This window comes from Lepeophtheirus salmonis, chromosome 10 (assembly GCF_016086655.4).
Source record: "Lepeophtheirus salmonis chromosome 10, UVic_Lsal_1.4, whole genome shotgun sequence".
Lineage (NCBI taxonomy): Eukaryota > Metazoa > Arthropoda > Copepoda > Siphonostomatoida > Caligidae > Lepeophtheirus > Lepeophtheirus salmonis.
Genome location: NC_052140.2, coordinates 19263437 through 19288983, shown reverse-complemented (window position 1 = coordinate 19288983; position 25547 = coordinate 19263437). Strand labels below are relative to the sequence as shown.

Sequence of the window (25547 nt, the reverse complement as noted above, 5' to 3'; positions counted from 1 at the left end):
GGCATTTCCGTACAACTAATAACAGTGGATAATTATAGTTATGGAGAGTTTTCATTGAAGCAAATATATGTAGTGTTTTAGGACCTCACATCTTTTGATGGGCTACAATGTCGGTTCTATAGAGATACATTTTTTCTCACTTTAACAAAAAAAAATAGGTGTCCCGCTCAAAATTATTTAAAAGATTCAAAAATGAAATTAACTGAAATGAAATATGTACAAGAGGAAATTGTTATAAAAATTCAGCAAAAGTGTGGGGATCAATGCCTTATGGTTCGAGCACCATTGCCTCAGACCCCGAACCTCAGCCCGCTGGACTGCAGCATCTTCTGAGAAGTGTAGTCTAAAGCCCTCCGAGTCCACCACAGCAAAATTACCGACATCAAGTCCTCCGTGAATATGGTGTGGAAGAAGATGACTCGCAGTTATATCCTACATGTGTAGCTGCGTCCTTCCGGCCCTGCTTGGAGGCTGTCATTGAAGGCAATGACCCCAAGTTTACAAATAATTTCGTTGTATATATATATTTCTCTCAGATGTCCACAATATCCAAGTTCATTTGACTTCATTCAGAATAAAAATTCAATCGAAAAAAGAAAAATACAAGATTTGAAACTATTTTCTTAAAAACGCAATATCGTACATATCCTGTAATTTATCATGCTGTACGGAGCATTTTTACAGATAAAGAATCTCATCATGCCCAGAAATCTGTAAAAGTGGACTGGACAGAATATAAATTTGATGAATACTACGGAGTGAATCTGAAAAAGCTGTGGGGTACAGGATTTGAGAACCACTGCTCTAAAATATAGTTAACATTCTTCTTTGATACACCAACTCAAACCAAAAGTATGTGTACAAAGCCAATAGTTGATTGAAATATGTCTATTAAATATATTTGGGCTCTATGAGGTTGAACGTATCTCCTTTTTCTGATTTTTCTTCTAGTTTGTTTTTGTATTATCTCACCACACATAGACGAGTAGATAGATCGAAACAAGAGCCCAATAGGTATATCCATATAGTTTTCTTCACTTGATAGAGAACAATGGATGAGACGGAAGAGGTTAACATGGGTCAAAAAGACAAAAAGGCTACACAATAAAAAGTATAATTGAATATTTCAATTTTTCCATTACATTTGTAGGTAAAAAGACTCATTGTAAATATCAGCATTGCTTTAAAATTACATAGACAGGGTGAAGATATCTCAGTAATCCTGAAGAATATGTTTATGAAAGTGTGCTCATCAGATCCAACCCACAAAACTCTTATAAGTAAAAATAGAAAATCCTTGAGATGTCCTATTGATAAATTGCGAAACAGAAAAATAAATTGGTATCACAGACTTTGTACAACTTTAGTACCCGAAGAGAGTACCCGTTTTTGAAGCTAATATGCAAGTATTTTTTTACGTTGATGAACTTAGCACGAATACAAGTATAACCCTGAGCCACCCCTAGTCTCTATTTATAAAGGAATGAACCTTTTACATGACGAGTAGGTATATATAATTTGACTAACAGATCGTTACTACTATTATATTTTGAGCATTGAGTGTCCGAGAATCATCATATTATTTATGTTAGCAACAGTAAGTCAATAACTTTAAAAAAAAACCATGTATATAAGTAATTTGAATATAAGCCTTTTCTATTTGTTGTGTTTGTAGGTATAATGTACATACAATTTAAAGAAACAAAAATAAAAAGGTGCTTATTTTGAAAGAAAATAATCATAAAAAAAATGAATACTTAGAAAGAAAAAGAAATAAGGCTTAAGAACCCTTATTTACGACTTTAAAAGATTCATAAATACTTTATTCTAAAATGAGTAAAAGTAAAAGGAAATAATATTTTTTATCTTCATATTTCAGCATGGGAATACGGCTCTTCACGAGGCGGCATGGAAAGGCTTCAGTCAAACCGTGGAGGTTTTATCACAAAATAAATGTAATTTACTACTCAAGAACAAGGGGGGATTCTCTGCCCTTCATTTGTGCTGTCAAAATGGACATAATGAGACGTGTCGTGTATTACTTCGCTCCGGATGTAGGCCGAATATTAAGAATAACGTGAGTTCTCATTTATACTATATAGCACTTTTATTGTATCTCACAACCTAAACCCCCCACTACCCCACCCCCTAAAAATATATATTGATATACATTATAAACCCACAAAATCAGTTGTTAATAAAGATAAAACGGATGCACATTTTCTCGTATCAGACTCGATTTGAATCTATAAACGTAAATATTTGTGTATATTTTGAGTACCCGAACTTTCGGATACAGATCGATGATGAATCAATATTCCATATTCACCCAAAGCTCAGACCCTTCAATTCAAAAACGTGATTAAACGGTACTGATAGATTTACAATGGAATAAATAAGTGTTTGCGTAGGGCTGGGCCCTGACCTTAATGTGCTTCTTCTCATTTTTCTGCTAGAAGACACATTACACGGAACATTTTCAGTGCCCCTAGTCTCAAGGAAGGAGGTGGTCACCCAAAATTTCCCTTCAATTCTGTTAAGTCCTCCTTTCCCTCATGGACAACGCGCTCAGGAAAAATAATTATCTTCAACTCAAAGTGAGTCATAGGTTCAACTACACATTTATGTATATGGACTTCAAAGAAAATTTCTAGTTGAGATGGAGTAATTGTAATACTATAATGTTTACTTATACTGAATCAATGAAACTCCATCTAACTAATTAAAGGAACATTTAAAAAAAATGAAAAAAATCCTCTTTTCTTAGTTTTGTGTTAGTCTTTATTTATTTGGTGGAGTCTACTCCACTCATTAGACCAGTACTATCAGTCCTTGGGTCACTCCTTAAGAACATCGGTCACTTGGACAGTCAGTACTTTTACCGATTTAAAAAAAAAAGTTGATTGATGTCATCAAAGATCAGTGTTTGGTAAGTTACTTTCAAAATGTAATATATTTCATATTACTAGCTACTTGAATTTGAAAGTAATACGTTTCTTTACAATATTACCTTCTGTGTCGAGTAATAAGTTTTACTAGATTACTAGACTTCCCACCAGCACATAAAGTGCACCTTACTGTGAAGGTATGTTCCATATCTTTGATAAATTGAAAATAATGCGAGTATGACCACTTAGAAAATGTTGAATTATCCTTCGTTTTTGCCATCTTGAAATCTCCAAAACAAATCGTCTTCGTCTCTTCTTTATTTACGACTGTTGCGCCTGTATTTTTCCCACAAAACACCTCGCCTGTGAGACAGCTCGGATTTTAACACGCGTTACCGAACTCAGTTACTGTAATAATATTACCGTAATATATTTCATAGCGCGTTATATTACTCCGTTACTGCCTAATGTAATATATTACAGTAACGCGTTACACCCAACACAGTCAAAGACCAAACTTTATTAGTTTTAGGACTGAATTGGACCGGACCAAGACTGAACTCGAGGGAACTTCAGTCTTCAATCCTAAATCAGGACCAACACAAAACTATCATTTTTCCTTTGCATAAAAACACCCCCAAAACATAATGTTTCCACCCACCATGTTTGAGTGTGGGGATGGGGTTCTCGACTCAACATTTTTCTTCTTCTATACTTTTTTTTTTTACTGTTCCTTTAATTAGTCAGATAGAGTTGCACTGATTAAATATAGGTAAATATTATATTGTTACAATTAGTCTACCTAGGAATTGTCTTGAAGTCCTTATAAATAAAGTATATTTCCTTTTTTAGAAACGAACGAGGGGAGGGGGGGGACCTACGTACATTGAGTTCAAATGAATAATTTCTCCCAAAGACGTTGTCCATTGCGCTACGTCGTTTCATTTTTTATTGACGCTTTCAAGGACTTCCACAATTTTCACAACTCTAGCGCTATCGTCCAAATATAGATAATAAACTGTGCAGTATGAGGACTCTATAGAAAGTATTCTATTCTCGGATGTATTTGATACTACAGTTCTATTACACATGTTCATAAATTGGGGGATCCTTTGTTAGTCACGACTAGATATATGTAATAATCATTTTTACATTTGTAGTACAATTCTTTCATCATCATCGCCCAGTAGTAGGATTTGAGCCTAGTCGTGATGGTGGAAGAGGAACAACCATCATTTCTTTGTAGGTAGACTAGAACCTTTTTATATTTGTTATATTCTAATCAAAAAATACTTCATTTACATGTACATATTTAATTTAATAAGACTAAAGCCGGGAGAAGTGATGGAATTTGCTTCTGGTTCTAGGTGCAAAAATTATGTAAATTTGTGAAATACTACGCCTCAAAATTTGGGTGTAAACTATTTGTACACTCTACATATTATTTGAATTGGATTCCTGGAATACATTCACTCTCTCTCTCTATACGAATATAATGTACAGGGTGACCATTTGAAAAATTTGAACCCTGTACTTTTGTAAAGAAAAGTATTGCTCCTTGTCAATCATTTTCTTTTTTATCGGTCCGATCTTTTTACAATTGAACTGTCCTAAGGACTGATACCTCTGTCCTTCAGTTCTAGCTATTCTTTAGTCATAGCTAAGATTGACTAATAATAAAAAAAACAAATAATAAATGATAGCTAGAACGTATAATAATAAGTTCGGGTCACACACCTCCTACTTAAAACTTCAGATATTTTGTCTCTTGAAATAGGTAATCTTAAAGAACTGAATGGACAGAGGACCTTTGTTCTTTCTGTCTGTTTCCAACCTTTCTCAGACTTTCCGGCGACCATTCATTGGGGTTCAAATCGTATTTTAATGCTATAAACGGCTGTCTGGCGGATCCTAAGGTCATTAGCAATCTTGGTTGGGGGGTATTTTGGTTCTCAAGCATTTCCAGTAGAATAGTTATTTTGTCCTTCATTTTGTCATATTTGAAGATACAGCCAATATTTATAAATAAAAACTCACTCTTTTTTATTTATAAATCCTATCAAAACTCGAGCAGTGAGCGTTTCTTTAAGTGTCAACTTAAATATGACGTGCATGGGCTATGAAAAAGGTGGCTACTACTATGTAGTTAAAAAAGTTATTTCTTAAACATATATATATATTTTATGATGGGTATATTTTATATTTTTCTAGGGCAAGGCAAATTCATTTTGACAGTGGGGACTCTTGATTTACAACCAATGAGAGTTAGAGCACAAAAACACCTTTGTTTTAAATACATAGGGATTTATTACATAGTTTGTGAACGAAGACAACGAAGATTCAAGTCATTGTCTTTTCTTACTGAAAAATAATTATATAAATGGCTGTTACATATTATGGTTCTGTTTCCATCAAATATATAGTCCTGCCTACCTGGGAATATATTTAATTTTATGGAGCTTCATAAAGGAGGACTTTATATGTATACAGAAAGGAGCAATGTGGTGTAAAGAGAAGGACATGAATAAAAAAAGTAGTGGCCTGTTCAAATTATAAATACCCCATGATAACTCCATGAAATATTAAGTCAAACCATTTTTGGCAATATTTATTTTTGTGTACAAAGGGACTCTATTTCCAAGATAACTTTAGCATCTCAATTCTAGAATGAAACCATACAAACTATTTCTACAGCCTGATTGCCACACATTATAAAAAAGGAAATTATCTTGTCGCATCCTATATATTCAAATAATTGATAATTAATTAATAGAATACTACAATACAAAAAAAGAAAATAATATTTTTTATATATTTTTTTAAATAAGTTAATTGGTCTCTTGATTCCAAGTCCATGTCGGAGATCACTACTTCTTATTTCTTATACATATGTGTGATTAAATTTACTATCTACAGGGTTATGTACATATAGTTTGTGTTTGTAATCAAGGAGAAGATCCTAATCTAGAATGATATATACATGGCTCTTCTGTTTGAGCACCTACTACTCCCACCACCGAAAGTCTTGTCTTCGTCCCCCTTCTTTAATTCAATATATTGCGTACGATTTATACTCAGGTCTTTCTTTTTTTGGGTAGAAGTGGTGGGGGGGAAGGGGGAGTAGGAAATCATTTTATTATCCAACTACTCACAGAAACATATGGTCGTTTGTGTTTGATTTAACGACCCATATATATATATATATATATGAAATATGTACCCATATATTATGTGACATCACATAATATATCCCTCATCAGAGGAGGTGAGTTTCCACGCCCAACGGATATGTACTCGTATGTACTGAGCAGGGGCCCAAAACAAGCGCTAGTATGACTAAATTATGTAAAACGTGGTTTATATTAAATCAAGAAAAGACCACTCTAAACCAATTTGTGATATGTTTAAATACTGTACTTTCCTATATATTTTAATCAATATGTCCTCCTTCACAACCAACAACACCCTCTACACCCCCTGGTGAAACATATTGGCAGCTCTTGACGATGTTCATTGCAGTCATGATGGTAGCTCTTGAGCGAATCCAAATTTAGATAAGGAGCATCACAATCAAATATTGGTCATTAAATTGTTGTTAAATTCTACTGCAAGTTGTGGATCCCACAAACAGATTGTCAGCTTTTGACGATAAAAGCCGTGTCCATGGCGTACCAGGCTGTCATTATGGCAGCTTGTAGGGAATGTAAATTTATTTGAGGGATCCAGAAGACATTCATCTTCTAAACGTCCCAAACTTTAAAGTCCAAGAATAGGCCACATGGAGGCAGTCCAGAAATTAGCTATATCGTTGCTTCAGAAGGCTTGGTTCTTCTTGGCTGTAATTGACTTCTTAATGTTGTAGGCAGTCTGGATGTAGATTCCAATGACTCAAAAGCCTTCTGGACACGTTCACCGGCGCAGAGGAAATTGTATTTGCGTTGCTTTTTTTGTTATTGCTCCGATATTTTCACACTTAGAGAGACATGCTTGTTTATTTTTGTTTCAACTGTTCCTTGATTACGAAATGAAACTTCTTAATTTAATTTAACTGCAATTAATGGTTACCCACATTGTACACTAGGGTTATGACTGATCTCAAATGTATTAAACTGGGTATACAAATTATTAACTTGTACCTAAAACTTACAAAAAAGTTTATGATATGATCGGTAGTCACATCTAACGACTGGTGGACATTATGACGTTTATAATCTTTGGGACGGACCATTTTATTTCTTCAAACTTTGTTTACTATAATCTTCAAACCTCAACAATTATCCCCTACAAAATAAAGAGGTTCCGTGATTAAAATAGTTTCTTTTTATTGGAATTAAAATGACATGATGTATAAAATTTTGGAAACACAACAGTTACTAACGTTCTTACACATGTATCTGTTCGTGGCATTTTCTCTCCTACGGACAAGAAACGTTTTAAATCACAGAACCTTTGGTTTTTTTAGATTTGAATATTATAATATATTATTGTCCATTCAAAAAACGTTTGGGGTGTACCATAGATGTGGAAACTCACTTTAATTTGTCATAATATCTCTGCACTTTTATATTTTTCAATTAATCTATCTCAATCTCTTTTTTCTCCAGTATGGCGATACTCCACTCCACACTGCCACTCGCTATGGACATGCAGGGGTAGCTCGAATCCTTCATTCTGCGAGGTGCAACATAAACGTACAAAATAAGGTAAGAGTGGGAATTAAATATTCTATATAAAATACAGTATACAGTCAAATCCGCAATAAAGCAACTCCTCAGTTCTAGCAAAAATGTTGATATCATTCGAAGTGAAAAAAAAAAAAATACTATATATACCTTAAAGGATCAGGGTGTCAACAATGACACACTTTGAAATATAATAAATTTGCTAAAATATTCAATTAAATGATACACCAATCATAGTAATATAAAAGGACATAAGATGACCTTTCTCGTATTTACAAAAAACGGCATAAAATCCTTTCATTTTTAACATTTCTATTTCAAATAAAAAACCAGGGCATTGTAGGCTATGTGTCTTGATCCCTACTCGATATAATTGTCCTCATCCTCTATCACAGCCTCGATATAGCCTCTGAAGTGGGAGCAGGCGTTGATGACGAGGTCTATGGACATGGATCCGTAGTGCATTTAAAAAAATGAATTTACGACGACAATTGGTTCCAGGGTGACCCCAAAGAGGGTGTTAATTTCATTCTCGACCCTTGTATATAATTATTACAATTTAATAAAAGCTTTAAAAGTTGTCCATTTTTTTAAAGATTAAAAAAATGGTGTAAAAAAATAAATAATTTGTAATCAAATAAGTGAAATCATTTCCGATTATGACCAAGGCTAAATTGACTTTGAAAATTCAATGCTGTCAAATATACTATACCTCGGTCATTTTAGTGTTAAATCAGGGATTCTCGGTTTATTTATTTTTTTCAAAATGACTTTTTTTATAACAGAACCTTGGGAGTTCGTTTTTTTTTTTTTTTCTTTTCTTTTGAAAATATATTTCTTCATGAACTTCGATAATTTTCTTAGATCCCGGATAGGAATCACTGACTTAAGCAAATTAGTTACCTGGATATTGAAATAAGATAAATTGCTATTGATTTAAAATCATATTCATTTCACATAGACAGGTTTTTTTTTTTGCATTTTTTCGCTAAGGAAGATCAATTTTACGTTTCCTCAAATGGGTGATTGTCATACCCAATATTATATTAAACGAATCTTCTTCGAACAATATTATATTAGAATTGACAAATGATATAAGAAAAACCAAAGGCCCGTGGGAATTTAACGAATATTTTTATCATTCTAATGGGGATTTTTTTTTTTAAATTCTATGCAAAATTACGTCCTAAGGTAGTCAAAATACTTGAAGTTATTTTTTAGGATCATGGTACTTTTATGCGAAGAACTTTATGCAATAAAAAATTTGTGTATGAGAACTTTCTTTATCTTATTCGGATTTGACTGTATATTATATAGATCTATGTACCTATGTGGTTAGTATAAGATGTTCATTTAAGAATTTATTAACAAAAGGAACGATAATTACTATTTCATGTAAATTAATTTTTACTTTGTTTCTCACTCGCCCACTTCTTGTAGTACTCTCAGTACTTCAAACACATTCATATTGAATAAATTATTTATTTTCTGGGCTGTTTTTTTGTTTTTTTTCATATACCAATATAAATATTAGTGTTGAGACTCAGATCGAGTGATATTGTTCGAGCAGCTTAAGTGATTTTATCTAGACTGATTTCTACGGATATTTCGGGACAAACCAAAGTTTAGACTGTGAAAATAATTTTTTTTATGTTGATTTCAAACCTTGGACCGAAATTATAATCGTACAGATAAATGTTAAATTAGTTAAAATATGAATATTCTTTTTTTTGGGTCCCCCATTCTGCATACATAACACTAAATATCAGTGTTGAAACTCGGGCTAACATATAATTTTTTGTCCGGTTAGTCAAAGATTTGTTAAGGCCGGATTTTCCTTTTCTAATAAAAAAGTTAACTCTTAAAAAAAACCATATTTATTTTCTTAAAAAAATAATTAATGTAATAGATCCATATTTTTTTTTCTTGTTTGTTTTTTTGTTGGCAACATAGTTTTAGAACAAGATTGAAATGAAAGCGATCTCAACCCCATTTTGCATTGTTTTTAAGACGGAAAACTAACACTAATAAATATATAAAAGATTGTATAATATCATGAACGAAAAAGGCGAAACCGCTCGATCTGTTAAATGGTTTAATTTATTTGTACATATAATGTATTTATAATTTATATTCAAGCCTTTGGATTTGAGTTTGTTGGCGCATGAAATGACCTATATTATCATTAATATTCTTATTGTTATTATTTGTTTTTAATTGATCCTGAAATCCTGTTTTTCCACTCCCAGGGGTATTTATTTCCTTCAAAGTATATGTACATATTTTGTACCAGGTAGTCGTGTGTGCATTGCATTTAAAATAACATTACAGACTTCTTTATATCACTAAAATAACATCATATTTAGAATCCAATCCATTTCTTGAAGATCGCCGTAGAACTATCAGGGAAAAAGTTTGTTTTTTACTTTCCAAAGCTTCTATCATTATTATTTAATTCTAAAGAAGGATTCATTTAACTATAAAGTAATAACTAGTGTGTCTTGGGGGGGGGGGAGCTCATGAAAAATGGAGAGTCGCAATGATTAATGTTACGTCAGCCCTTATTTATTTGGTCCAGCCCAGTCCAGTCTTGGACAAGTCTAATTAATCCTTGGGACTAGTAGCCTTAAGATTGTTGGTCCTTCTGACTGTCAATACTATAACTCATTTAAAAAATAAACATTGAGTGACGTCAACAAGGACTTAACTTTATATTTTTTAGGACTGAACTGAACCGAACTGAGACTCAACTGGACGAGTCTGCAGTCTTCAGTTCTAAATAAAGAGCGACCCAACACTAAGCATGAGGGTTTGCTCGGGAAATATGAGTATAAGTCCTTGTTAGACTTAAAGTAAAATTGAGGATCGGCATCCGAGTAATTTCACCTATTTAACTATGTTCGACCCTCCACTAAGATGTCTGAAAAGGGAAATCTGGAATAAGTTACTAATAGTGCCTCTCTTAAACCAGGTATGCTACATTTGATAACTGTATATGTCCGCTTGGTAATGTGACACGCTCAGAATATGTGGCTGTTAGATCGGGGTTGCCTTTTATACGTTATTTGATGTATCTTGGACTTACATATGTAATAACTTATGTTCAAAGATAACTTGGTTCAAATAATAAAGGGCAATTAGGTATATTTTCCTTTATTAATGATCTCTTCGTTGATTGAATACCTGAAAGATGTTTTTTTCTCGGTCTTGAGTTCAAATTAATTATAAAAAAATCTCATTTTTATATATAACATAATATTTACCTTTATAGAGAAAAAAAACTTTTTTCAAAGAGTAGAAAACCATTAAAGATATTTGAAGAAAAATAAAAACTATTTTTTTTATTTATTTATCAGATGCAAAACATTTGAGATAGATAGACACGCTTATTAGTTGTAGCTATGAGGTTTTCTATTTTCCTGTGAATTCTTTTTGAGCGATTTACCGGGAAGTATCTGGATATCGTTAGTTAACAATAAATATTATAAAATTTAGGTATTTATTTGTATAATTTAAGAATGAGTCTTCCTTTCATATGTTATTTCCCCATTAGACTCCTTGAAAGCCTTGACAACATCGTCAACAGTACACCCCAATAATCTTCTTGGGTATGCTTCCGGTACGGAGGCACACTATAATGGCTACAGGGCCTTCGTATTAGGAGGTCACCTCAAGGATTTTGTATTTTTTCTTATACAGTTCTGTCAGTTAAATCTGATGAGCAGACTTTCAAAAACATGGATCTCAGGATACTCAAGATACTAAGATCTAAACTTGTTCCGGATTATAAATCAATCTCCACCCTGTATATGTTGAGTAGTAGCCAGAATAATATCTTATTTATTAAGATTGTTTTGTTCTTGTGTTAGTTATTTTTTTGTTTCCTCCTTATTATACATACTGAAATAATTAGTTTTTTCTTCATTTTTTTTGCAGAATGATAATGCCTTTTTGTTATTCAATTATAACAATACATTTTGTAATTAAAATTCTTGTAAAAAAATCATATAATTGTATTAAAACGAATCTAGTGAATTTGTATGGCTCAACACTTTGCTAATATTATATTACTTAATGGTAATACTATAAAGTATTTTATTATGGGTAGATATTAGTGTTAGGGTCCGCTCTGAAAAACGCATAGCCGTCTGAGACATTTGCGCCTTCAATGGAATTTGTTCTAAAGCAGTCACATTGAAAAATTGGATCTATACTGATTTCATAGCTGAATTCTTGATGACACGTCATCTGTATTTCCCAATTTTGTGAGCATTGGGATCATTAAATGAAGTTTAACTCTATCATGCAACACGTTTCATATTTCTACATGAGTTGTAGAGTCCTGGATTAGAGGAGTTTTACCATTTTTTGGCTCAAAACTTCATGGATGTGTTTGAGAACGTATAATAAATACACCTTATAACAAATAAAGAAAAAGGTAGCCTGTGACCCTGTACATATATTCCTGGACACTGTTGTGCTGATAAAATACAGCAATCATGTATTTATGACAATTTTTCTCGCGAGTCTCAATAAACACATTATCATATATAGAGCATGGAGATCCCGACCATTAAATTTATGCAGGCCATCACAGCAGATGAGAGGCTCAGTGATCTTGGTGTCCTGAGCATAGAGTAACGAATTCCAAAGCTCTGGATCGTGATGTATTTGTTGACCGATTTTGCCAAACAGCACAACCGCCGTATATTTTTATCGAATATAATTTATTGCTATTTTTACTGCGTCCCTACATAGTTAGAACATAGTCCCTAGTTACATTCGCCCGTTCATGGTTACAATGACTTCATAGGAAGCTTAAAGTTTTGTATGTATACATCCCCTATAACTGAAATGGGGAAAATATGTCCACAAAATAAAAACGATTAAATTTATGGTCTTAATCAATCTAGCAAAAAAAACAACTATTTAACACATGGGCTGAAAGTCCCAGGTTTCACAAATAGATTGAGCTATTTTTTAATCATTTCAGTGTGTCACAACCTTCAAAAGACAGCTGTCAAAATTTCATGACAATTTGTTCTTGACTTTGTGAATTCTTATGCTAAGTGATACGATACTTTTGTTATTTTCAAAACAATGGATCAAAACCAATTTCGTATTTTACTCTATCTAGTACTTACACTGCTTTTTGATGTGAAAAAAACACAGTTCAAGTGAAGCAATGGCTTGAAAAGTGTTATGGGTAAACCACTTCATAAAGTGAATTAAAGAAAATAATAATCATAATTTTAGAAAAAGCCAATTTTGAAGGGAAAAAACGTTCTTTTTTTTTGTGAAGTCGTAGACTTTTAAGACGAAACTATAATAAATTCAATCTCGGACCGAGTTTCAACACTAATATATAGGCAATTTTTAAAAGAGACACATGAGCCAAATGGGTAGTTTTTCACATTGAGCAGCTCCACCTAAAACACTTAGAAATGATTTAAAAAGCACTCTAAATCTCTTCTTTCATAAATAATATGAAAAGTAGATATAATTAAGAAAACTTAATTTGATCATAATTTATCGAAAAGCTATGTTACATTGGGCGTAGACTGGCCAACCTGGGTTCTTCCTTTTATTATTAATATTCTATTAATATAAATTTCAAATAATATATTATATATAGGTATATAATATAATAAGTGATATTCTGGGAAAGCGCGAGGGTGTCGCTCAGGAAAAGTAGGCTAGAGAAATGGAACACACCATAATACAATAAGAAAAACAACAGAAATCGTGATCTGGCAAAGGGCTCTTAATTAAAAAAAAAAAAACTCGGGCATTTTCCAGTATGAAATTTTAATTATAAGCGTTTCATATTACGAGGCTTTATTTTTTTTTGTCTTCCCTCCTCTCTTTCCATGTAAGTTACCATTAAAATTATATATTCACGTTTGCTCCTCCTCCTGACAAACTCATTGTCACGAGTATTCTCGTCATAACCATTTGCTGCAGAAATACGCAGATCGAGTAATCTCGTTTTATTTGAAACCAGTCGCAATCCTACGCATTAGCCATAGTTATTAGGCCTTGACGAAGATACAAATGTTGCTATTCTCCGTTTTTATGAGTTCACTCAAACGTAATCGTTCTTTCCTCAAGAATAAAAGATTCATCGATTTAGAAGGAGCTCCAGCCTCTGTGAACGCCACTGATGTGCTCAATGATTGGGGGTTTCATTGATTTTTGTTTTAACAAAGACTAGGAGTTTTTGGGGCAATATTTCTTTACCCCTACACAAAGATATTTTCTGGAAATAAGTTTAAGGCCTTGCAAGTGTTTTAAAGCATGGTACAGACCCTTTTAAGTGAGGAAAAATGGTATCTTTGGTAGACAAATTTGGCCATTTGTAAGACTTGTGCAGTCATGATGGATTTGTGTCCTAATTTGTGCACTTACGATTCATTTTATAAATTACGAGCGTTAGTACTTGGCATTTCCCCTTACTAGTAGTGTTATGAACGGTGTTGATTGATTGAATGTCAATTAGCTCTTGCAAACTATTCTTAGTAATTTAAATATTCCTAAAAAGTTGGGAAGAATTGTCTTACTACCAATTGATCTTTTTCTATTGATTTTTGTATGAAAGGTTGCGAAATATAATAAAATTAAGAATTTGAGGTACACAACAAAACGTTTTTTCTAATTTATAATCATACAAATAATCATGGACTTTTATGTGTGTCGCTAATGAGCAAGAATCATAATTAATCACATATTTTATTGGTTTTTTTATAGCGTATAATCTTTTGATATTTTCTTAATCCCTTTGTGTTAATCAGGAGGAAAACAAAATGACGTAGTGAGGGCTTAGGTGGATTTTTATGATATGGAGGAAGGGATATTGTATCATATTTATGTATTCAAACTTTTTGGGTGAAGAAAAAGAAATTGATTTAAATATTTTAGTCTTTTTGTACTTCATAACTAGAGGAATATGATTAGATTGGTAAATTCTAAGCATTTTTGTAGTTGACAATCTGTGCAGGCTTTATTATTTTTAAAGGATGTTATGATAAGTATTTGATTTCAAGTGAGAAAATGCTACTACTCAACATATACAGTGTGGGAATTTATAATCCGGAACAAGTTTAGATCTATATATCAGGATGAAAAAATTTACGCGAAAATAGGGGGAAAATTTAATATTTGAAATTTTTTTAACACACCTACCCAAAAAATATATATATATATATATATACAGGTATGCGCGTCGAAAACTGAACACTTCTTTAAATTTTACGCCATGCACATATTCGTGATTTTATTGAGTTGAAACCAGTTTATACTTCGAGGCAAGGTTCTTGACTAGTTCAAAACCAAAATAGCAACAGTGAAACAACAGCCGGTAATATGGAGAGGCGTCGAGTCGAAATTTTGGAACTTCCCGCATGAGGAAAAACTCCCTCTGAAATTGCCAAGGTTCTGAACTGCAGCCGCACCACCATTTACAGCCAAAGGGACTCCTGAGGCGACCACAAGATCTAAGTCAAGGCCTCGAAGGTCGGACAAAATGGTTGCTGCCGTGAAAAAGTCTGTCGAGGACAAGAGAAGCAAGGTCACCGTCAGCCGCCTCCCCAGGGAGTTTAACGTCAGCAGAAGGACCATGGACTTGCTAGTTAAGAATGATCTTGGCCTTAATGTCTACAAGAGAACCCCTCGTCAAGCCCTCAAGCCGTAAAATTTAAAGGAGTGTTCAGTTTTAGACGGACACACCTGTATATAAAAATCCTGTGGATGCCCCTGACATCCTTTCATAATGAGTAACCACGAGTCTGTGTGCTCATGAAAGACAGAAAACAGAACTGTTGATTTGTTCGAGAGTTATAAGAAAAGGTGTATAAAATTCGTTCTAGAGAAGAGGATGCGGCTTTTCCTAGTTGGTAATCTGAACAGAATTTTATTTTCCGAGACTGTAACAATTATTATTTAATTCTTGATAAGGTAACATCTAAGTAAATTACTAGTGCGTCTGCTCATGAAAGACGTTGAGTAACAATAAGGACTTGCTTCTCGGGAGTGATAATCGCAAGTCCTTGTTGGACTTGGAGGAGAATGTAGGAACGACATCCGAGTAATTTAAACCTAGTATAGGTCATTCCTATATCTGGTTGTGGGATTTGTGTTTATTTTCTTCCTCTCACAACTACTTGCAGCTGATCTAATCAAACGTAATGAGAGCTAAGCTTCTCTCCTTTAATACATTCTTCAAAAGGTCAGAATGACCACATTGGACATTGGCAAGAATGACACATAGGAGTCAAATAATAATGACAACAGGTTAGGATAAGAAACTCCATCGCAAAAAAAGCAGGCCAGTTAATAAATACAGAAGGCTACATCACAAGACATAGGCAGAAATTACTTCCTTGTGGAGCATCGCTACTACTCTGAGTTCAAAAGGGACTTACACTAATTATAACTTCAGAACAGTAGAGTATTTGAGGGTCTTTATTTTTGGATCTTTCTTCATCAAGGATTAAATAATTCTGATAAAAGCTAAAATGATTAAAAACCCAGTTTATGTTGCAACTAAAAAAAGTTTCACATGCGTTCCATTTCATATTTTTTACAAATCTAATAATGGTTGACGCTATATTATATATTATGTTATTTTTTATGATTACAATATTTCTTGTTTTTTTTCTTCCAAGAAGCTTAATTTAAATTTACTGTATTTTAAGTGTTTCATCAAGAAATGGTATTTTTTTTTTTTTTTTTTTCGTATGCTTCTAATTAGTGTTTTTTTCTCTCTCTTTCCTTCGTTCTTTTTAAATTTGTATGTTAATACTAATAGATGTTAAGCTTTACATACAAATTTATTTTTATTATTTTTTTGGTTTTTGTTTTTAACATGTGGGGGCTAAAAAAACTAATGGTTTTCTCATGGTTTGACTATGTGCAATCAAGTAGGAACAAGTGTTATTTATTAATGAATCTAGTTTTAAAATGTATATGTAATCAGGGCTGAAAATTTGCAAACTGCCCCATTTGGTGGTAAAGTGTAAAAAAAGACTTATATTATTTAATAATAACCAAAAACTATCACATTTTATAGATGAAAGCATTAAAAGTCCTCCTTTAAATAAAAACCCTAAGATAGTTTCAAAATTGAAGAAAGCAACGCCCTAAAAACCAGATTTAACACATTTTAAATACATATATTGTCCAATGCAACGAGGTTCATTTCCTTCAGAAACTCGTATAACGTGGAGTCAATAGCCCCTTTAGAGGGACTGAGGCCTTGAGCCCTTCCAAAAAAAATTATCATATGTTTCTTTTATAAGTCTGTTTTTGGTGTTATCACACATTGATCCCAAAATAGTCGAACAGATCAGTCAGAAATTTAGCAGGCAGACGTAAATAATCAAACATATATATATATATATTGTCTCTAGGTCTTTAAGAGGCTGTCTTTGGCCGAAATACAGCCTATTTTTCCTTCTTACTCTCGTTCTCCTTCTTTTTTTATACTCAGCTCAGCAACATGGGTACCATCTGCTAGTATATTGTGTTGATAATTTTTCGAGGTTAAGCCCCCATTCCAATGATGAAAGCAAGTAAAGCCCCAGGTTTATACAATAAGAAATGCTTACAGCTCGAGTTTTTATTTGTAACTTTTACCAAAATGAGGTTGCATTATATTTTAATAATCATTTGCGATTGGTTTTACAATTTAAATATTGGCTGTATCTTCAAAGATGACAAAATGGAAGCCAAAATAATTATTATGCTGGAAATGTTAGTGGGGCAGAAGACCCCAACCTAAATTGCACTTAGGATTTGGATTTATTATTAATTTAAAACAATCAAGGGCTTTCGTTTAGAATTTGTGTCATTTTATAAGCTGCCATTGATACTTATTCTGATAAAATTATTAATTTAATCTATAAAATAATCAACATTAGGTAACTAGAAAAATACAGAAGACTAGCTATCACATGTTTTTTGTTTTTTTTCAAAATCAGTAAGTTTTTAATCCATCTCTTTTCCTCCCTTAGAATGGTGACACACCGCTTCACATTGCCTCCGCCATGGGCAAACGGAAATTAGTAAGGATCCTACTTGAGTCTGGGAGTGATATGAAGCTTCTTAACCTTCAAGGAGAGTCCCCAAAAGACATTGCCAAACGAAAGGAATTGAGTATCATTATTGAGTTACTAGAGAATCCTCCTTGTCTTACTCCCATTGATGATCATTTGGCTCAATCCGTCATGGATGGAAAAACTCCTCATAAAAAGGTATGCTGCAAGGGCCTTAATTAAGAAATTAACAAAAAAAAAAAAAGGCTTCGAGGTGTTGCAAACGGGAAGAAATCCCAAAAATAAAAATCTTCCTCAAGGCTTCGTTTACTGTTATGTACATACATATTATATCTTTTATGAAGTAGATACGCTAATTATCATGGAGCCCTTTCTTAATAGGAAAATAACAAAATATTAATTATTGCATAGAAATAATTTTAGGCCATTTAAAAAGTTAAAAAATGTTTACCTTTTTATATATATATTTTTTTTTTCAGCGAACGAGTCGAAGAAAAACAGTTCCTAATTGGTCGCCCTACGGTTGTCATTACTTTCCTGACATATCCGAGTTCCCTGAGCCTAAACCAGAGACCATTCCCTCTCTTCCACTCTCTCCAGGAGAACAATATTATCTGGATTTGGGAGGAAACATTCGAAAGGTTTGTTGTTTTATTTCATGTCTATTATATTACTGTTGATATTTGTAATGTCTGATACCATTTTTTTTTTTTTTCTGGTTCGATCTTAAAGGATTTTTGATAGACCAATATGAACTGATATTCCTGTAGAGATAGCCCTGAATCCAAATTTAATCCGTAGCCCCACATTTATTTATCTAAAAAAATAAAAGATGGTGCCTGGTCATTTTGCCTTAAAATATAAAAAGGGGAAGATTTTACGTCGTTATTGCTTATTTTTGGTTGAAACTTATCTTCCCTTTGAATTTATTTAATCAAAATATGCAATATTTATTGCTGTAAAATGCATTCAAGGTTTGTTTTCTGTTGGAATACTGATGGAATTATGCTCATACCTCATATTATACTTGTTTGTCAATCTATTAATCTTTTCTAGTAGGAATAATCCATCATGTCTAATGATAATTGATAACCGAGAAGTGATTAGTACTTTTTCCATTCGAATCATTGTCATATCATTATATTTTATTACGTATTTTATATCTGGTTCGAACACATTAAATGACTAAATTTAAATAATATGTATGTGTTGAAATTTTGCGTGTGTCATATTTTCATCTTTTTTCCTACAGAAAACAACCATTTGATGCGTTTCAAAGTAATACGCATTACATATTTTGATTAAAAAATTCCAAGGCAACATCAATTTTAACCAAAAATAACAAAAAATACGTATAAATCTCATTTATTCTTACATTAAGGCGAAATATCCTTGAGGCAAAATGGTTTTAAGGTGAAATTTTCTAAGGGGAAAGGGATATTTAAGGCAATATTACTTAAAAGTTAAGAAGTTGTTGTTTTTTTTAACGATTTTTTTTCTTTTTTTTTCGTATTGACCGAATTTTATTACAAAACCGTACTTGGAACGAATTTCTTTCATCTGCTCTTACAAAATTAAAACTGCCTCAGACCGTTCTTTGACTTTTAGACCGAACCCAAACACTAAACCTTATTTTCACCTATAAGACTAATCCATAAATCATGTTTTTAATTTTAGGGCCCTGCAAGCGGTGGTTACGTATGCCACTGTGCTCCATTTTTTTCGTAGTTTTGAGAAAAAGATCAACCATGATCGCAAGGAAATTGTGAAACATCTCAATACCTGTCACGGAAAGCTAGAGCATCGACTCCTTCATCTGGAGAAAAAAACTCAAGATCAAATAACTCAGTTAACTCACTCCATGAAAGAAGGATTTGATCAGGAGCGGGTAGAGTGCAATGACCGTCTGGAGCGTCGATCCATTCGTGATAGACTCTTGCAGGATCGTCACATTGATGCTCGAGATGACATCATTAAAGGAGATCTCTCTAATTGGCTGGATAATAAAGTATCTGAGACTTTTTGTGGAGAAAAGTCAGAAGACAAAGGAATTGAGGTCCTTGCCCGAGGGGCCATACGGGGCTCTAAAAGACGTAGAAAGGATCTCATTTCAGAAATAGCTTCCGGCTCTCTTCGACGTGCAGTTAGTCAGGATGACTTATTGGAAGAGGAGGGAAACGAATTGGGGGATGATGGCCGTGGAGTTTTGGGGCAGGTACCCAGAGCATCATCCTCCAATACACCCACGAATCAAATTATGATGATATCCTACGATGACGACGCATCTACTTATGTCGTTCGAAAATCACCAGCCCTACCTCCAAGACGCCCTCCTCCCTATCGGCCTCCACCTCATCAAATGCCTCCCATTAAAGAAAATGGACTCAGTGTCCTTCCAGCTAGACTCTGGCCTAACTCTTCTCCACTGACTTTGTCAAATGGCACAAACTCAGAAGGAGGAGACTCGCATAATGATTCGGGTTACTATACACGAACGGGTGTGGCTAGTTCCGGACCCTCGCCAAGCCTCTCAGGTATGTTTTTACTAATAATAGCTAGGGTTGTAAATTCTAGGCATTTTTTGCTGTTGGCAACCTCAGCAATGTTTTAAATTTTATAAAGCTCTTATCATTGTTCTTTAATTCTTGAAGAGATAACATCTAAATAAACAGCAATAACTAGTGTGTAGTGTGCTCATGTGGGAGATAAGTCTTTGTTGGATAGGGAGTACAATTGATGATCGATAAGAGAGGCATTCCTGCTAAGGTCCTTGCTCGAAACAGATTGGAACATGCGTATATTTTTTTCTCTCATATAAGTGTTTTGTTGGTCCTTATTTAGGGCTGAGGACCATGGTCTAGTTCTGTCAGATTGGAACATGCGTATATTTTTTTCCTACCATATAAGTGTTTTGTTGGTCCTTATTTAGGGCTGAGGACCATGGTCCAGTTCTGTCAGATAATCTTTTTTATATTCATGGGTATTAAAAAATTCAAACTTATGCTAATTAAAACGTTCCAATGACTAGTCAGTCCTTAAAGAAGATAAAATCGATCCTCGGTACGTCATTCAGATCCTTCTTGTAATTATTCTACTATATAATATAATAAATTATATTACAAAGTAAAAATATTATAGGTTCGTGTTATAAAGAAAATATGAATATTTTGTGGGAAATAAATGCAAAGCTTTTAACATTTATGAAAAATTCAAAGGACCAATAGAACCGGTCCTAAGACTTGCATTTAGTTTAATTAAACGTCATGAGAGCTAAACTACTCTCTTCTCAAACATTTGTCAAGTTATCAGTGTTACAATTAGTCATGAATCGTTCTAAAAAAAAAACTGAAACGACTGCTGTCATATCTGTGCCGTCCTAATCAAATTTGTCAGTCCTAGGAATGGTCTTTATCGGTCTTTTATGGTAACTACGTCATTTCAGCTGTCGTAGTTACAAACTATGCACTGTTAGATGTTCAACATAACCTCAGTCAAGAAACAAAATGCCTAAAGTTTTAAGTAGGAAGTGTGTGGTTATAACTGATTATTATACGTTCTAGCTATCATTTATGATTTTGTTAGGTTTTATTATTACTCAATCATAGCTATGACACGGTGTAGCCTCCTTTCTAACACAAAAATACCCTATGTATTTTTGTGTTAGCTGTTGATGTCCTCGTTTCACTTGATACACCATGGGTTTTTCATATTTTATTTATTTTTGATAAATAAACGATGTAATAAGTTATAAAAATACCTATGTCCTGTTTCCAAAAGGATAGGAATACAATTTCTTTTTTATCTCTCGACGTATACATATGCATTGGCCATGTTATTATTTATATCAATAATTATTAGGCTATTATGTACAACTAGAAATGTATAGCTACGCTTATACTAAAATATACCTAAGCAAATTTATCATACAGTATCAAATGAAATGCTATATAGTATTTTGATATTATGAATACCTATATACGTAAATGTGTAAACTTGGAGGAATAAATTGACAATGGATGTATGTAATGTACATAAGAAATAAATAACACTCGGTCTGCTTGACTTATTTGGCAAACTACCAGATGATTTCAGGCTTTTTTAAATTCTTTTTTCGAGAAAAGGTTGTGTGATACAATAAAGGTAACTACGTGATGAGTAAAGCCTTGCTATAAACAAAGCTAGGACCGTAGAACTGAAAGACCTAGGGATCGGTTCTTAGGAGCCCTGAATGATAAAAAAGTTCGGACTTAATTAAAATAAAAACACTGAAAGGTTGAGGAAAAAAAAGAATCAGTCCAAGGACTGATCCAAAACTAGTTACAATTCTAATTTTCGTTTTTTTGTTTTGTTTTTTATTCTTTTGCACACGGAAAATGCTTAAGATTTACAACCTTCGTAATATGTACTTTTAGCATAAGTAGAGGGGAAATATTTAGTGTATGTGTGTAATTGGTAATTAAACCTGTCTTCAGGTATTTATAACTTTATAAATTATAGGCCATCATAAATAGAGGAAGGCACTTAGACCGTTTTTATTGTCAGAAAGTTTCTAAAAATGCATAAATAATTAAAACGTTGTTTTCATTATGAGGATGGAGGGGGGAAGTAGAGACCATTACATACTGGTTGTTGGTACTTACTGGTCAAGGGAGCCAAGATCATTATCTATTCCTGCCCTAGATTTGGCAATCGTACCAGAATTAATAATACATATATAACCATTTATGAATGTACAATAAGGTGTCCCAGAAAAATATATATTTATTTTTTTTAAATGCATACTCCCAGTTTCTTTTTGAATTTGATCTTGAAGTTAAAATAAAATTAGAAGCAATTAGTTTCACCTATGGCTTTTCATATCCTGGAAAATTGTCTTTGATCGTCATTCTGAGAAGCAGATTCTAAAATTACTGGATCCTGTGAGTAAATAATTAATAAATACTGTTGAATTTAGGGATTTCTTTTGATATTTAATGAAGAAATAATTCATTTTAAAACATCTTGCCCATAAAATATCAATTCATATTTTTATCAGTAATACTATACAGATTGGATTTTTTTAGATGGAGCCCATGGGTCCCGCATTTTGAATTCCCTAACCTTATTCAACCTTTAACATACAAATTAAATGTTTAACTTAATTAATATATGCACCATAGGAATATACAGTCAAATACGGATAAAGGAAACTACTTTTTTCAGATGAAAAGTTGGCAGTATTTGGATTTTTCTTATACCTAAAATATATAAAAAAAAAAGAGAGTTGAGATTCGGTCCAGCACCGAATTTTTTTTTTGGTTCGGTCTTAAGGGATTTTTTCTAGAGCGATTTGGACGGATTTTTCGGTCCAGACCACGGTCTCACTTTGTAGACCGATTTTAATTCGGTTATCACTTTATAGACTGATTTTAATTCGGTCTCATATATTATGAAAGACCTTCTTTTTTTTTCTAGATCAACTGCCATTCATTTTTTTCAAAAAAGTTCTAGAGAAAAATACTATATGCATATAAGAGACGACGGGATCGAAATCTATCTTTATTTAAACTTCGTATAACGTCATTGTACTTGAAAAAACATAAATGTCATGTTATAAAAAATTTATCTGTAAAATCGATCTAGACCCGATTTTTTTGGGACCGAACTAGACCGAATTTTTTCTTTGGACCAATCTAAACCGAATTTTTATATGAGACACTTCCAGACCGAGCTTGTAACGTAACGTAAAATGTTACGGTCCCAGAGCGGTCTAGGATTTCCAGAGCGAACCCCAACACTAATAAAAAGCACAAAAAAATTGCCAAGCTGATCCAAAAAAACCCAAATCCCGGTTACAAAAATATCCTGCGCACACCCTTTCTGAAAAATTTTAAGTCTAAAAAAACCTGATGACGTAATCAATATATAATCCCCCCTCCCAATAGAAAATACATTTCTCCGCCGGTACTGCATAATCCGTTGACCTGGAACATAGGCGATTCTATAGGGGTCATTTGAAGCGGGAATGGTAGTTTTAAAATATGTTTCGAAGTCCCACGGTTGGGAAAGATCAGACCCACCGTCAGATGGAACGAATAGATAGTTGAATCACTATAAATCAGTATATACATTATATAAACCGATCTGACATAAACAATTCGCTGTCCCGGACGGTGAGACAAGTGTTAATGTATAGCCTTGCAAATCTACCATAATTGTGGGAAAATTTATCGCCAATGGCAATATTCCGGTGGGTAATTTTCTTGTGGACAATCCTCCGATCCCGATTTTCTACAACTTACATTGTAATTAATCATTCTATTGAATTGAGAAATTATATAATTATTTTTATCCGTATTATTTCTTTTAAAAAATGGGGGATTTGAGGTAAATACAATTTTTGAATAAAATAATAATTATACATATACTCATGTGTAGAATGAAAAGAGGAAATTCCTTGGGGCTATTTTCGATGTACTTATGTCCATATTTAAAAAAATTATAAATATATTGAGCGACCTACATACATAGATATAAACCCTAATTAAAAATCAACTCGCTCGATATCTACCTATGTTATGTACTCGTAAACCTATAATTAACTAAATATAATCTTATTGATTCCTAGGTAGCCGCCCACAAAGCAGAGCACTCTTAGATATATGTTCCTATTCTTCATCTTCCTCTTCACAGTCCATTGCACCAAAAATCCGGGATTTGCAACTTCAATTGGCTCGTACAAATCTGGACGCATTACCTCAAGGCAGTCTTGTCTAAACGCAACCCTATAACGCCATCATACTTTGATTCTATTATTATCTCTGCAGATAAATCATTTTTGGGAATTCTGTTATTTATGAGGACCAAAAACTTCATGGATCCTCAATGGGAAAGAAAAAAATTTCTTGCTTAAACCCAAAGATGTGAAAATTGTCTATATCCTCGTGAGTGTACATCAATTAAGAAAGTATATGTAGGCAACTTTGATATAAACGACATATCTACTGAAAAGGATCACAAAAAATAGTCCTCCGTACTTGCTAATACGTTTTCAAAATAGAGAAATAATTTCAAAAATGCATAGTTTTTATCAGAAATGTAAAAATCTTGTAAGAAAGAAAATTTGGAATGTTATTTTTTTTTAAACATTAAATTTTTTGGGAAAAAAATTCTAGTAAAAAGGATAAATTTATTCATTTTGGACGGGCTACAGCCCTTCCAGCCTAACCCCTGCGGACATTCCAAAATAAAAGAACTAATATCTATCAGATTACCAATATATATTTTTTTAAATGTATTCTCTCCAGGATTTCGACAATTTTCACATCCCTACTTATAGCCTTCCAGTGTTTTGCAAACAACGTACATATATTCTTCCCTCATCAAAAAAGTGTTGAAACTTTACATCTTTAATTGAAAAATTACAAATTTAATTTTAGAGATATTAATATGTAGAGAAAATTATTTTCTTTTTTTTTCATGAACTTGAAAAACATTCTCAATTTCTAACCAAAAGCTCAAAAATCTTAAATAAAAAATCATCCATTTTTATTGAATTTCCCCCCAAAACCCACAATATTTTCTGTTTAGAATTGGACAAAGAGTTTAATTTCCAAAAAAAAAAATTAATCTTCACTTCAAGCGTTAATGTAGGAAGAGTTATAAGGATTATGATGTTATTATTAGAGAAGGGAAAATGAGCGCATTTGGTTTGTAAAAATTAACACATGCACTTAAAATGCACAAATTACAACAATTACTAGCAAATGTTTTATGTTAAGAGGTTAACTTAATATTTACACGTAGAATGCGCTCATTTTCCCTACCGTAGTAGTTATTAGAACAGTTAAAATCCGTGGAAATGAGTATAATATACTTGCAATTTGCTTGAAATAGTAGAGTTGAGAATTTTGTAATGAAAGATCTCCATTTATAAATTAAAAAAG

The 25547-nt window shown here is 32.9% G+C and overlaps 1 protein-coding gene across 2 annotated transcripts in view; it reads left to right on the top strand.

The window, feature by feature from the left end:
• LOC121125444 (uncharacterized) overlaps positions 1–25116 on the top strand; it is a 134004-nt gene extending 108888 nt beyond the window's left edge. Inside the window, exons 5-10 of one of the 2 annotated variants that reach the window (XM_040720642.2) lie at positions 1880–2077; positions 7493–7591; positions 17581–17820; positions 18102–18263; positions 19300–20156; positions 24230–25116. In XM_040720642.2, coding sequence (XP_040576576.1) covers positions 1880–2077; positions 7493–7591; positions 17581–17820; positions 18102–18263; positions 19300–19350 — 750 coding nt within the window. In that variant the 3' untranslated portion in view covers positions 19351–20156; positions 24230–25116. Of the gene's footprint in view, positions 1–1879; positions 2078–7492; positions 7592–17580; positions 17821–18101; positions 18264–19299; positions 20157–24229 lie in introns of those variants that run through there. The other variant, XM_071891391.1, reaches the window with a different exon arrangement.
• Positions 25117–25547: the final 431 nt, after the last annotated feature.